We start from the raw sequence: 12,227 nt of genomic DNA, 5'->3' as shown, positions 1-12,227 counted from the left end.
TCCTCAATTTTTTTCCCACATTATTGTCTTTCTCTTGATCTTTCTTTGGTCTGCTCAAATTATACAAGTGTTTGCTCTTTTGTGAGTGAACCAGTCCTTGATGGTCTATTTTTGTTTCTCTTCCTCAGGTTGGATTTTCCTTCAATTCCCTAAGTATACTACCAAAGTGTTTCAACGTCATTGTGGGCTAATTGCAACACTTGGCTTGTCTTTTCCTTTGGGCATAGATTATATCTCCCTCAGGGTGCATGTATTTAGTAATTTTGGATTATCTAATACGGATTCAATTTGTGAATAAATCTGCATTGCCTGTTCCTTTGAAGAGAAGGTGATTTTTGGTTTTTTAACAGTTAGGTAATTAAGCTGAACTAAACTAAATTTTAACTTTCTGTGGCCAGTTGCTATTCCACTGACCTGTTCAAATAACTGATGTTGATTATGTGCTGTGAATGTGCTAAATTGGTGACTGTGCTACAAATATAGATACAGACCCCTCACATCAAGGCACATGCAGCCTTATGAATAAATATTTGTGCCACACTCCCATATGTTATATGAGATAAATTCACAGAAGCAGTGGGAAATCTGAGAAAGGAATTGTTAAAATTCAATTTAAAAAAATTCTGAACTAATTCAATCCTCAGAATAGAAGGTAGTTTACTTGATATATATAATGGTGATGGAAGATTGGATGAGGAAGAGTAACTATTGTGTTTTCATCAAAGTTTGTTAATTCAGTTTTATCTAGCATGTGAGAGACATTATACACTCACACATAGCTATATTCTTGAATGCTAGAAGATCCATCCATACTGAAAACCTGGTCACTTGGGGGAAGGCCTCTCAAAACGGTTCTGAAAAGACCCATTTGAACTCATCAAAAGTATCTCTCAGAAACCCCTATGTTTCCTATGTCAGATATGAAAAGGTTTTCTAATCTGTTTTGAATATTGTCTATTCTTATATTTGTATAAGTGAGTGGGTGCTATGGGGTTGGTTTTCTTTTTGTGAAAATATGTCTACCTTCACAGTAACTAGAGCCTTTTTTTCTTTCTTTCTTTTTTTTCCCTATTTTAACAGTGTATCCTACTCAGTACATGTATCTGAAGATTACCCAGGTATGTTTTCCTTCTTTTAAATCTTTATTATGAATATTTATTCCATGACTTCTTTGAAAACTTTTTTCTTCTGGAGATGTAAAGCTTGTGACAGATAGATACTCTGGAGATTCTGTCTGACAGATCTGAAAGATACAGAACTGTTGACTGCTTGTGAGGCATAACCCATGTCTCACAGAATTAGAATGGCTTCTTAATGAAGAGTCATTCACATGAATTCGTCTTACAATTTCAGCTTGTATCTTTACGTGACAACAATTAAATGCAGATTCTCTGAACTGGTCTAGTTGTCAGTTTTGGGACAGTATTCTGCTTTTCATAATGTAAAAATATAGCTAACGGTCATTTGGTTCAGTAGTTTCTGTGTACATTTATATAAATGTATGTATGTATATGTGTATATACTTGATTTTATTTTAAAAACAGTTCATAGTTGGGTATTGGAATATTACAAACCTCAGTTCTTTTAGCACTCAAGTTGAGTATTTTTTTATTTTAGGCATTTAATCCTTTTACAAGTTTAAAATGTTACATTTTGTCTTTTAAAATTTAAATTTATTTAAAAGTATTTTTTCTTTTTTGATACAGGGTCACTTTATGCAGCCTAGACTGTGCCTCCCAGAGCTGGGATTATAGACATTTCCCCATGCACAGCTTAAATGTTACATTTTTAAAATGATATCTCTCCCTCCCTTGCCCCCACCCCTTGTGGTACTGAGGATTGAACTCAAGGACTTATGTCTGCTAGGCCAGTTCTTCACCACTTGAAGCCCCTAGTCCTTTTTCATTTTTTAGTTTGTTTTTCAGATAAAATCTCCCACTGTTGGTCTAGTTGGCCTGGAGCTGTGATTCCTCCTACTCCACCTGCCACATTTTAAAATAATTTCTTAAATCGTAAACTTTCTACATGTTTTAAGTATAATATTCGAACAGTGGGCGTTTTCATTATTAAGAATGTGATATTAAAAGTATTAACTAAGTTTTAGTGGAAGAACCGTGATAAGCATTCAGCCTTTTTTTATTGTGGGATTGTATGTTTATGATGCTGAATCTTTTGTCAATTATGCTTGGAAAATAAAAGTCAGCTACTTACTGAAAGCATAATTATTGTACTTCTCAGTTAGGCATCGTGTAGATGTCAGCCATGAGAGGTCTAGGACTCCAGAAAGTCAGCTCAGTAGAAATGGTACCACAAATGAAAGCCCAGCTAAAGGAGGCCACGTGAATATGTCAGGGAACATGTGGTGGAAGATGCTCTTGGTAAATGAAACCGACCAAGTTCTTAGCTCCCTCTGGTGGCCAAGAGGCATTATTGGCCTTTCCTCACTTGATGGGAGCCCCACTGAGATATATAAGTTGATTCTGTGTAAAAATTGAAAACCAGTGAGTATTTATTTATTATTGCAGTGCTAGGGAGCACAGTCCTCTATCGACAGCCCTTTAAGAACTGGAATTTTAAATAAAGCATTGGTTATCATTTGTGCTATTTTTACTGAATTCACTTTTCATTTCCAAAGAGAAAGGAGTATAAAATTAGAGAATTTTGGCTTAAATACTGGGGCAGCACTTTGAATTGGTGGATCCATGTAGTCCGTGCGGTGGGCAAAAAGGGGAAATCATGACATTCAGACGAGTAATATTTCCCAAGTTCTTATTTCTGGGGAAGAAGTAGCATTAGTGTTTTTATGGAGTTTTCTTTCTTTCTTTTTTTGGGGGGAAGATTTTAAAAATAATTTTTATTATATACCATCAAATCTTGATGAAGAGGTTTAGAAATATGTATATATTTACTTTTTTTAAAATGTGAATTAAGACAGAAGGCTATGTAAGTAGAGACTGATATAGATGACCAAAAGGTTCTCTAGTGAGCTCAAATTTCTTTAAAATGTACAAACTTGAAAAAAAAACTTTTCTCTAAAGTGTTAGTTACTATGATAATATTTTTCCATTATTAAATTTTAATCCTCGTTTACTTGTACTAAGAGTTGTTATTTAATATGTTTGACTTTTCAGATAGTCAGTATTTTATAGAAATCGTGTTATTGCTCCTCCAATGTTCATACCTGTGTATTCCCCCTGGCACCACAATAGATATGAAAGCTGGCAGCTTTCTTTCTTCTCAAAATAAGCATGCTTGCAATTGCTTTAAAAAAATTCCTTTTCTCATTTATTACTTTTTAAAAATTTATGAGTATTAAATCTTCGTCAAATTGTTATTTGGCATCTGTTTGATGTCTACTTTCTCCTTAGATACTAAGGTGACAATTTCCATTATTTGCATTTTATCATATACTTTGGTATAATAGAACTAAACTGCTCTTTGAGAACCTGGTAGAACTAGCAAGGAAATCCGTCAGAGTTTGATATCTTTTCCTAAGGATGGTTCTGGGGCAGCTGTATTTTTCTGCCATGATTATTGATCTAGTCTGTTTTTAATTTCTTTGTCATTTTTAAACATGTGTTCTTAAAAGTCACTGTGTTGTTGAAATGTCCCTTTTTTTAGCAAAAAATATAGTGTTTGGTTTATAATTGTCAAAATAATCTTTTGTGCATATGAGTATTTCTCCAACCTCATTTCTTTTGTTTACTTTTGTTGTAGAAGGGTTCAAATGATAGAGCACCTGCTTAGCAAGCATGAGACCCTGAGTTCAAACCCCAGTACCACCGAAATATTTTTTTAAAAGTTTGTGTATTTAAAAAATTCTGTCAAACATGTTGCTTTCTTTGCCATTGCATTTTAATTCTAAATGCAGTAATCTTGCAATTAACATTCATTCCTTCTGGTAGTGATCCTTAGGGTTATTTTTTTCTATCTTTCTAGATTGTATAGCTCAATGATTAGCTCATTGTCTAGGGTTGGAAGCAGGAGACTTTCTTTGCCCTCTTGGAATGTATCAGTTTTATCCTCCACAGTCAGGATTTTGTTCCTAGGAACAGATGTCATTTCATAGTTTAGAGTCTTTATTGAGTTAGGTATTCATAATGACAGATGTAAGTATAATATTAAATGATAGGTTGATTCTTTAAAATCAAGTGAAGAAATGAGTAGCCTTCTGGCTTGTTTATACTCTGTGAATTTTACAGTGAAGATGATTTTTTGTTGTTGTAATGGATTTGAGAATAGCATATATATTACAAGTCACAGGTTGGCTCTGCTACAACAAAACAGCAGAAGTCTTTAATTCTCACCTATTCTGTTCTCACATTTAATTAGGAGGCACACCAAGCATTGGGAGTGAATTCCCTCAAATCTACTATATGTCTTACTGGAATCTAGAAGAAAGAAGTGGTGGTTTCTGGGTTCTCTGTTGCCTGTACACAGTGTCTTGACTGACAGGTGACAAATGTGAGCATTGTGTGTAGCTGTGTGAATAATAAGTGAGAAGTAAAATCCTACAGTTTGTATCAAAAAAGAACCTATGAGTTGTAATTGTTTTTATACTAAATAGGCATTTTTTTGAGTGATACTATTTTCTATATTTAAAATAAGCAACATAGTGACAAAATTAGATTAAAAAAGATTTAAGCTTTACTGCTTATTACTTGTGCAATTAATTGTTTAATTTATTTCTCTGATTTATCTTTAAAAAGGATAATAATTGGCTTGGGAAGTTACATGAAATTACACAGAAAATTCAGAGAAAACATCTAGAATAGATTACAAAATCAATGTACTATTATTTATAATTGTAGTGATCATTTCTTTTAAGTTACATAGTAATTGAGAGTGGAATGACCTGATTTCAATTATCCTGCTTTTGAAATTGAATAAAACCAGTAGTTGAAGAGATGCTTTTCTTTCTCCCCACTGTTCCATACGAATTTCTGGTTGCAGTGTTTGCAGTGACCTTTAGGGAAGAGAAGAGAAAATACTCATGTTGATAACAGCTTTACCAAAAGTCTATAGGTCTTCTATGAAACATAGACTTAGGCCTATTTATATCTTTCTTGCACATCTTTAAAAAACGATGGTGTTTTCACAGATGACAAAGGCAATTTGAGAAAGAGTTAGATTTAAATAACCAAAAAGTAGAGAAAATGCTCAAAGATCATTAGCCAGTCTCCTCATTTCATAGCTGAGACTGTGGCTTAAGGTAAAGGGGATCCTTGACTAGTTTGTGTCTGTATGTAGATTTTCAAGGTAGACGATGGTGGTGATTTGATATAAATGTTTACATGCAGGGACGTTTTGTATTGATATCACAATCTGTTTCACACATCCACCATCACCCCTGCTGAATGTTAGAGACCCCTGGGACTGAAGGATTGCACCCTTTGACTGACAGCTGTTTCCACCCACCCCGCTACCCTTGTGACCTTCTGTTTTACACCATGCTTCTTTTAGTGTAACTTTGTTAGATTTCATTTCTGTGTTTCTGTTTCTGCTTATGTCCTCCAGGCTGAATAGAATATTCCATTGTGTGCTCTTAGCATAATTTGCTTATCCAGTCAACTGTTACTGGACATATAGCCATGGTGAATAGGGTGAATAGTGCTACAATGCATGTGAGGGGTTGACATCCCTTAGAAATACTGACCTCATTTAGCAAACCCAGAAGTGGGATTGATAATCTGGTTAACCTAGAAGAAATGCTCAGGTTCCTAAAACATGCAGCCTGCCAAGTCAGAATCATGAAGAAATGGAAACTCAAATGAGTAATCAAAAACTTCCAAATAATAGAAAAGCCCTGAAGCAGAATGCATTGTGAATGAACTCTCCTAAACATTTAAAGAACTATTGCTGGTCTTTGCTTAATTTTATCCCAAACCATTAGAGTGGCATCGAGACGTGATGTATTCTCTACTCTGCTACATTTCTGATCAGAACTTGGATACATTCTGTGGTCTAATTTGGCCTATTATGTCAGAATGGTAATTAAATACATGGTATCATAAATCCTGAGACTTTTTGATTTGGGGTGCACTTAAGCTGAAACCAAAAATTAAAAGTGTGCTAATGTCAAAATATGAACTGGTAGAAAATCTCTTACAAAATATTTGAAGGTAGAGTCCTGACCTTCAGCATTGCACAATGCATAGGTACCAAATTATGGGCTCTTGAATCAAATTATAGTGCCTTCTATTAACTTTACTACTTTGTGAAGCTGCTGATGGTGAAGGTGATATTTTGCTTTTTTGGGGTGGGTAAATTAGCAAATGGTTGTATATATTACTTGATTGAAGCTTTTTTTAAATAGGAAGATCCTATAAGCTGAATTAATTTTCTGTGTTCTTAAGCATGCAAAATCCCCATTATTTCTTGGTGCTGTGAACTGCATGATCCTGTACTTCTGTTGCTGTAATTCTCTTTTTCTTTTTTTTCCTCATTTTAAAATTTTTTGATGCAGGGGACATCAGCAGCAGATCCTTGTATGATAATCGATACTAAAGTAATGTTGATTATAACTAATATTTTTATAAAGGATAGTTATTCAAGTTACTGTGTCTTTAATCATATTTCTTTTCAGATAATACATATGTGTCAAGTTCAGAAAATGATGAAGATGTGTTAGTAACTACAGAGCCAATTCCTGTAATTTTTCATAGAATAGCAACAGGTAACAGCAATGCCACATTTTTCTTATCCTGAATTAATTTGTCTTGATTGTAGGTAGTTTCACTGTTGCTCTTTGTTTTTCTTAGCTGATATAGCAAATACCTATCTTTACCCTCTGTAAATGTGGATCTTCATATAAATTTTATATCGTAAACATACTGGTTTTTTTTCAATAATTTGTATATGGCTCTTATAAACCATTTCCCTTTGTAGTGACAATACTGAATATAAAATTACACTTAGGGCAATAAAGTATGTACTGACAGTTGGAAAAATCTGTGTGCTGTATCTTTAGTTGGATCACATTCTTACACACAATAAGAAACCAGGAAAATTGACTTACTGTCTAACTCCCCAAGATGATACAATTTCCAGATACCCCTTAATTCTTTCGCAAAAGAGAGGGAATCACAGAAACTTATGAAAGTTTGGGGGAAAAAATGATGAAAACTGAAATATTTCTTAATTTGTAACTTTCTTTCAGAATTACGAAAAACAAATGATATTAACTGTTGTTTATCTATAAAGTCCAAATTGCAAAAGGAAAATGGAGAGGTATGTAAGAGATGTTTTTTGTGTTTTGAAAACAGCACAGATGTGTTTTAAATTTACCATGTATTTGTAGTTAACATCTCATTTCAATTTAAAGTTGCATGTGGTGTCACTCAAGCTCAAGAATGGCCCAAAATCAACTCTGAGGAGTTGCTCTCAAGACATTTAGCTCTAAATAAGACATAAACACAACATAATTTATTCATATTCTTTAATAAAATAATGTAGTTGATAGAAGAGCACTTATAGCTTCCTCCCCCCCCCAATATTGGGTGCTTAAAAACACAAATTCATCTATTTTCCATAAATACAATGCCATTAAACAAACAAAAGAAATGCAACGGGACCAACTGTCCTTTTCTTGAAAGCTCTTCATGATTCTTCCCCTTTTTTATCCATAGTGAGAATCACTGCTTGAATAAAACTGATACCAAAAATAGATTAGAATTTCATAAAACCCAAAACCCAAAGTCTTTTAATTTCCTTAAGAAACATCAGATGAATGGAGTCTTACATTCAAAAGATACCACCTCCCCTCCCCACCCGCTTTTGACTTTGCTAGTAAGGCCAGTGATAGGAATGTCACCATAAATTTTCATTATTTGAACTTCAGACATATAATGGAGTTCAGTTAATTAAACACTCAGACAGGCATATTAATTTTAATACCCTTTTGTATTCTGAATTCTAAAACAGCTAATTTTTATATCCTGAAAGTTCTCTTTATAATGTGATTTGTATTTCTTGTCATAACTTGATTTTTTATTATTGCATTCAAAGTTTTTTTGGCTTCATGCTGTTGTTTCAAGTTGGCAGTGGAAGTGAGAATAATCTTGGATAAATAATACAGAGGAACTTTTTAATAAAAGCTGATGCTATAATTGATTATTCAGAAATACATAAAATATTAAATTGCAAATATTATCAGCCAAAGATTTGCTTTATAAAGAGCTAAATACATCCACAAACAAAAGGTAGAATTGTACCATACCAAGAATGAGTCTTGTGAACTATTTCCCTGGACAGGCCTCCAACACCAGTCATCAAAATCTTAGTAGCTAGGATTATAGGCATAAACTACTGATGCCCGGCAGAATGTTTTATATTGCTATTTTATTTTCAAAAGAAGGAAAAACTGTTTTGACCATTAAAATGGTCTTGCTTTATTTTTTAAGGAGTCTAGACAGAACAGCACAGTGGAAGAAGATTCCGAAGGAGACAATGATTCTGAGGAATTTTATTATGGAGGACAGGTAAGTAAATCTGTCTTCCAAGGATCCATTCTCAGCATTCTAATTGCCGTGTCTGCCTTAGTGCATGCCCAAGAGTTAAGAAACCCCAGGTGTCCATGGTTCTGTAAGTTGCTAAAAAATCTGAATACTTTATCTGTTTTTCATTTTCTACATAGTTTTCAGAAATTAAGATTACCTTTGCAAATCCTTTTTTTATGTAATCATTCATTTACATTGAAGTTGTCTAAATTGCTTTACAGAAATTGTATAGTATTTTATTATGATTGGGACATTCATGTTTCTTAAGCATATTGCTTGAATATTTTGAAATGATGGCACTGTTTTAAATTGAGGACACTCAATTATTAGGTTTCAGTGAGAGATGGTTTATCTTTATACAACTCAGTGGGCCCTAATAATAATTAGTGAGCATCCTCCTTGTTCATTTGTGTTGAGAAATTGTTCTGAAGAAATGTCATAATTTAAGCTGCATATGTGAAGTAGCTGCACACTTAATTTTAGAGTGTGGCTGTTCACTTTGCTGTTCTGTTTCTGTAACCTTCTTGATCAAGGTTATTTATAACTTGGGCATGATACCAAGAGGATAATATGATAAGGAGGGTCATGAAAGCCAAAGTTATCACATAAAAAATGCATGTAACTATTCATTCAGAATAGAAAACAAGTTGTAAAGTTTATGTACAAATCAGCAGTTGAGTGGACATGGTAAAAGTAGTTTTCATCTCCAAGAATAGAGTTCTAGCAAGGTGATTTCTCAATGAAATGGATCTTTATCCAATAGAACCCTTGATTTAAAATAATTCTTCCAAGATTGATTTTTGTTCACAGAACTAATTTTTGCAGAGAGGAAGCAAATGCTTTTCTTGAGTCTAGATATTCATTCCAGAAGTTTTACAGAGTATTTGTCAGACACTTAATTCACTCCTTTTCAACATTTGCATTTTCTTTGTGTCAAAATAATCTAATTTTAACTTTTTAACACAAGTAATTATTCTAGCCATGTGTAAAGCTAAGAACTTTGGTGAATGTACTATTGAGTTTATCTACGTCACTCCCGAATGGTCCCCGTCCTCAGGTGAACTATGATGGGGAACTGCACAAGCACCCACAGCTGGAAGCTGATTTGTCGGCAGTGAGAGAGATATATGGGCCACATGCCGTTTCTCTCAGGTAAATAAATGCTTTCTGAGAAAGCATTTATCATTTGAGAAACCATTGCAGCTTTCCTACTGGAGTAACTTCAAGGACTTTCAATTATATTTGAATGTGAGAGATTCTGTTGTGTTTCTACTTATGCAAAAATGGCGTATGGATGACTATGTTTTGTACACATAGTTTAAGTTTATGCTGATTGTAGTAAGGTAATTAGTTATTTTGGAGAGTTGTCTTGAAAGCTTGAAGCTTTAAATTTAAATGCACCCCACTAGTATAAAAAGCTGAGACATATAATTAATAGACATAATATAATAGAATTCAACTTTTCACTCAAAATGCTTATTTTTGTCTAGAGGTTAACCATGGTATACAGTGATTACTTTCTAAAACATATTTCCATGTTTTCTGGCTTCAGTCATATTATCATGTATATAAGAAGTTGCTTCTTCACAAAGCATTTATTAAGCACCTATGGTGGTGATAGGTACAGTGATCCCATCACTCAAGAGGCAGAGGCAAGAGGCTTGTGAGTTTGAGGACAGCCTGGGTTAAATTATGAGACCATGTCAAGCCAACCAACAAAAACCCTACCCACACTCCTATGGTCCTCTGTATTTGTGTTCTCATATTATTAATGAAATTCATCATTATTGACTGTTGAAACTAGATAAATGAAGTACCTAAAGTAATAAGTAATTTGGATTTTTATCCACTTTTTTTTGGGCTGGAACTTGGGTTTGAACACCTCCAGTCCACTTTGCTCTGGTTATTTTTGGAGACAAGGTGTTGAATTATTTGCCCAGGCTGGTCTGGAACCTTGATCTTCTCAATCTTCGTCTCCCAAGTAGCTAGAATTACAGGCGTGAGCTTCCAGCACCCTGCTCCAATGTAAATCTTAATGAATGTAAGCCACATAAATAAATGATCATGGTCTAAATGGAATCACAGAAAAACTTGTTTGGTTTGCTTAAAATCAAATAAAAATTAATTTCCTGCCTACTCTAATCCTGAGACATGGAAAAGAGGTAGTTAGGCATAAGGTCTTGGAATCGTCTTCTTGCAAAGTTCTAAATCTATTGAAAACAGACTGTTCTAATTAGCTGTTCTTTTACTTAATTGAGTCTTATAAGAACTTAATGGACTTTGAAGAGCAAAGAAGTACCTCAATGTGCACAATAGGCTATTTGGTGTCAAAGTTTTTATGCGATATCTAATGAGAAAGGCAACTAACCACATCTAAGTTCCTTGTAAGAGGTGGAAATTACTGATTGATTGCCTAGACTGAGGCAAAACCTTTCTAAAAGTAGGCTAAAAGAAGATATAGGAAAACTAATTAATAGTAAATTTGTTACTTAAATAGGTAATGCCAGTCCTACCTGGCTATTCCATCTAATATTGAAATAGTGGCTGCATGGAACAACATGTAAATAAACCTCTGATTCATAGCCTATGCAGTGGGAAGTGAATTCTGTCTCTGTGAAATAGAATTCCTGTGATCAGTCTAAATGTTTCATCTTAAATCATTTAACCATATGCTTTAGTATATGTTTTTAATTGTAAATGTACTTCTGTAGTTATACATTTATAAAGTAATATTCATTGGTTAGTATCATTTGAATATAGTATTTATTATTATTATTTTACTGTGCTAAGGATCTAACCCCAGGCCTCATGCATCTAGGCAGGCACTTAGCCACTAAACTACATTCCTAGCCCCTGAATATTATATTTATGGTACTCACTTTTTGGCAGTACTAGGCATTGAACTCAGGGCATCACACTTGAATAGATAGGTGCTCTATCAATAGATTGATATTTTTAGAGTGGTCAAAGTTCTCATTTGATTAGGAAAGAAGCAATTACAATCTCATACAAAATATCCTTTGTTTTATGATCATTTCCTGTTTCATTATAAAAATTGAAGTTGTATGAGTAATCTAACCTTTGTTTTTATTATTGTGACTAATGCCTGATGTAGACTGGGAGCTCCAAAGATTATGACTGTGACACAATTCGATTGCATTTTGCAAATGGACATTTGAAACAGGCCTCTTTGAGTTGATGTTTTGGAGAGCAAAAGCATTCTGAATCTCCCTTTTCCCCCTGCCTTTGCCCCCACCCACTTACTGGCATTTGAACTCAGGGTCTTGTGCTTGCTAGACAGGTGCTCTGCCACTTAAGCCATACCTCCAACTCTCTTTTTTTTTTTGATGGGTGGAGGAAAAACCACATGCCACTATACTTCTGGCCACCAAACCTCTATCTCCTGAAAGAAAGAAGAAATATAAAAAAGAATAAAGAAAAAGACAAGACAGAACCAACCTACAGAAATCAGGATTGACCACTTAAGTGGCCAGTTTGAACTGCTTATAAATTCACTGATTATCTTATTCTGGTTGTTTGGTTGGACTTTCTTTTCCTGAGACCTTTCATATGTAACCTGGACTTATGACTAGTTTTGCCAGTGAAGTTTGTCTCCTAGACTCTTGTCATCCTCACTGATGACCATGACCTGCCCGATCCCCTAGTGCCTTCTAGTGTAAGCCAAGATTTTCAGGATATATATCTGTATCTATTTATATCTGTATCTAT

The 12,227-nt window shown here is 34.1% G+C and overlaps 1 protein-coding gene across 1 annotated transcript in view; it reads left to right on the top strand.

The window, feature by feature from the left end:
- The first annotated feature begins 980 nt into the window (after nt 1–980).
- The window catches only part of LOC141415576 (protein mono-ADP-ribosyltransferase PARP8-like), a 50,334-nt gene continuing 39,087 nt past the window's right edge, over nt 981–12,227 (top strand). The window contains 5 exon segments of the mRNA XM_074052498.1: nt 981–1,118; nt 6,587–6,676; nt 7,160–7,230; nt 8,403–8,480; nt 9,556–9,650. Of these exon segments, the coding sequence (XP_073908599.1) occupies nt 1,016–1,118; nt 6,587–6,676; nt 7,160–7,230; nt 8,403–8,480; nt 9,556–9,650 (437 nt within the window). The 5' untranslated portion in view covers nt 981–1,015.

Source organism: Castor canadensis, chromosome 13, assembly GCF_047511655.1.
Source record: "Castor canadensis chromosome 13, mCasCan1.hap1v2, whole genome shotgun sequence".
NCBI lineage: Eukaryota > Metazoa > Chordata > Mammalia > Rodentia > Castoridae > Castor > Castor canadensis.
The sequence above is the reverse complement of the archived record's forward strand: the minus strand, read 5'-3'. Positions and strand labels throughout refer to the sequence as shown.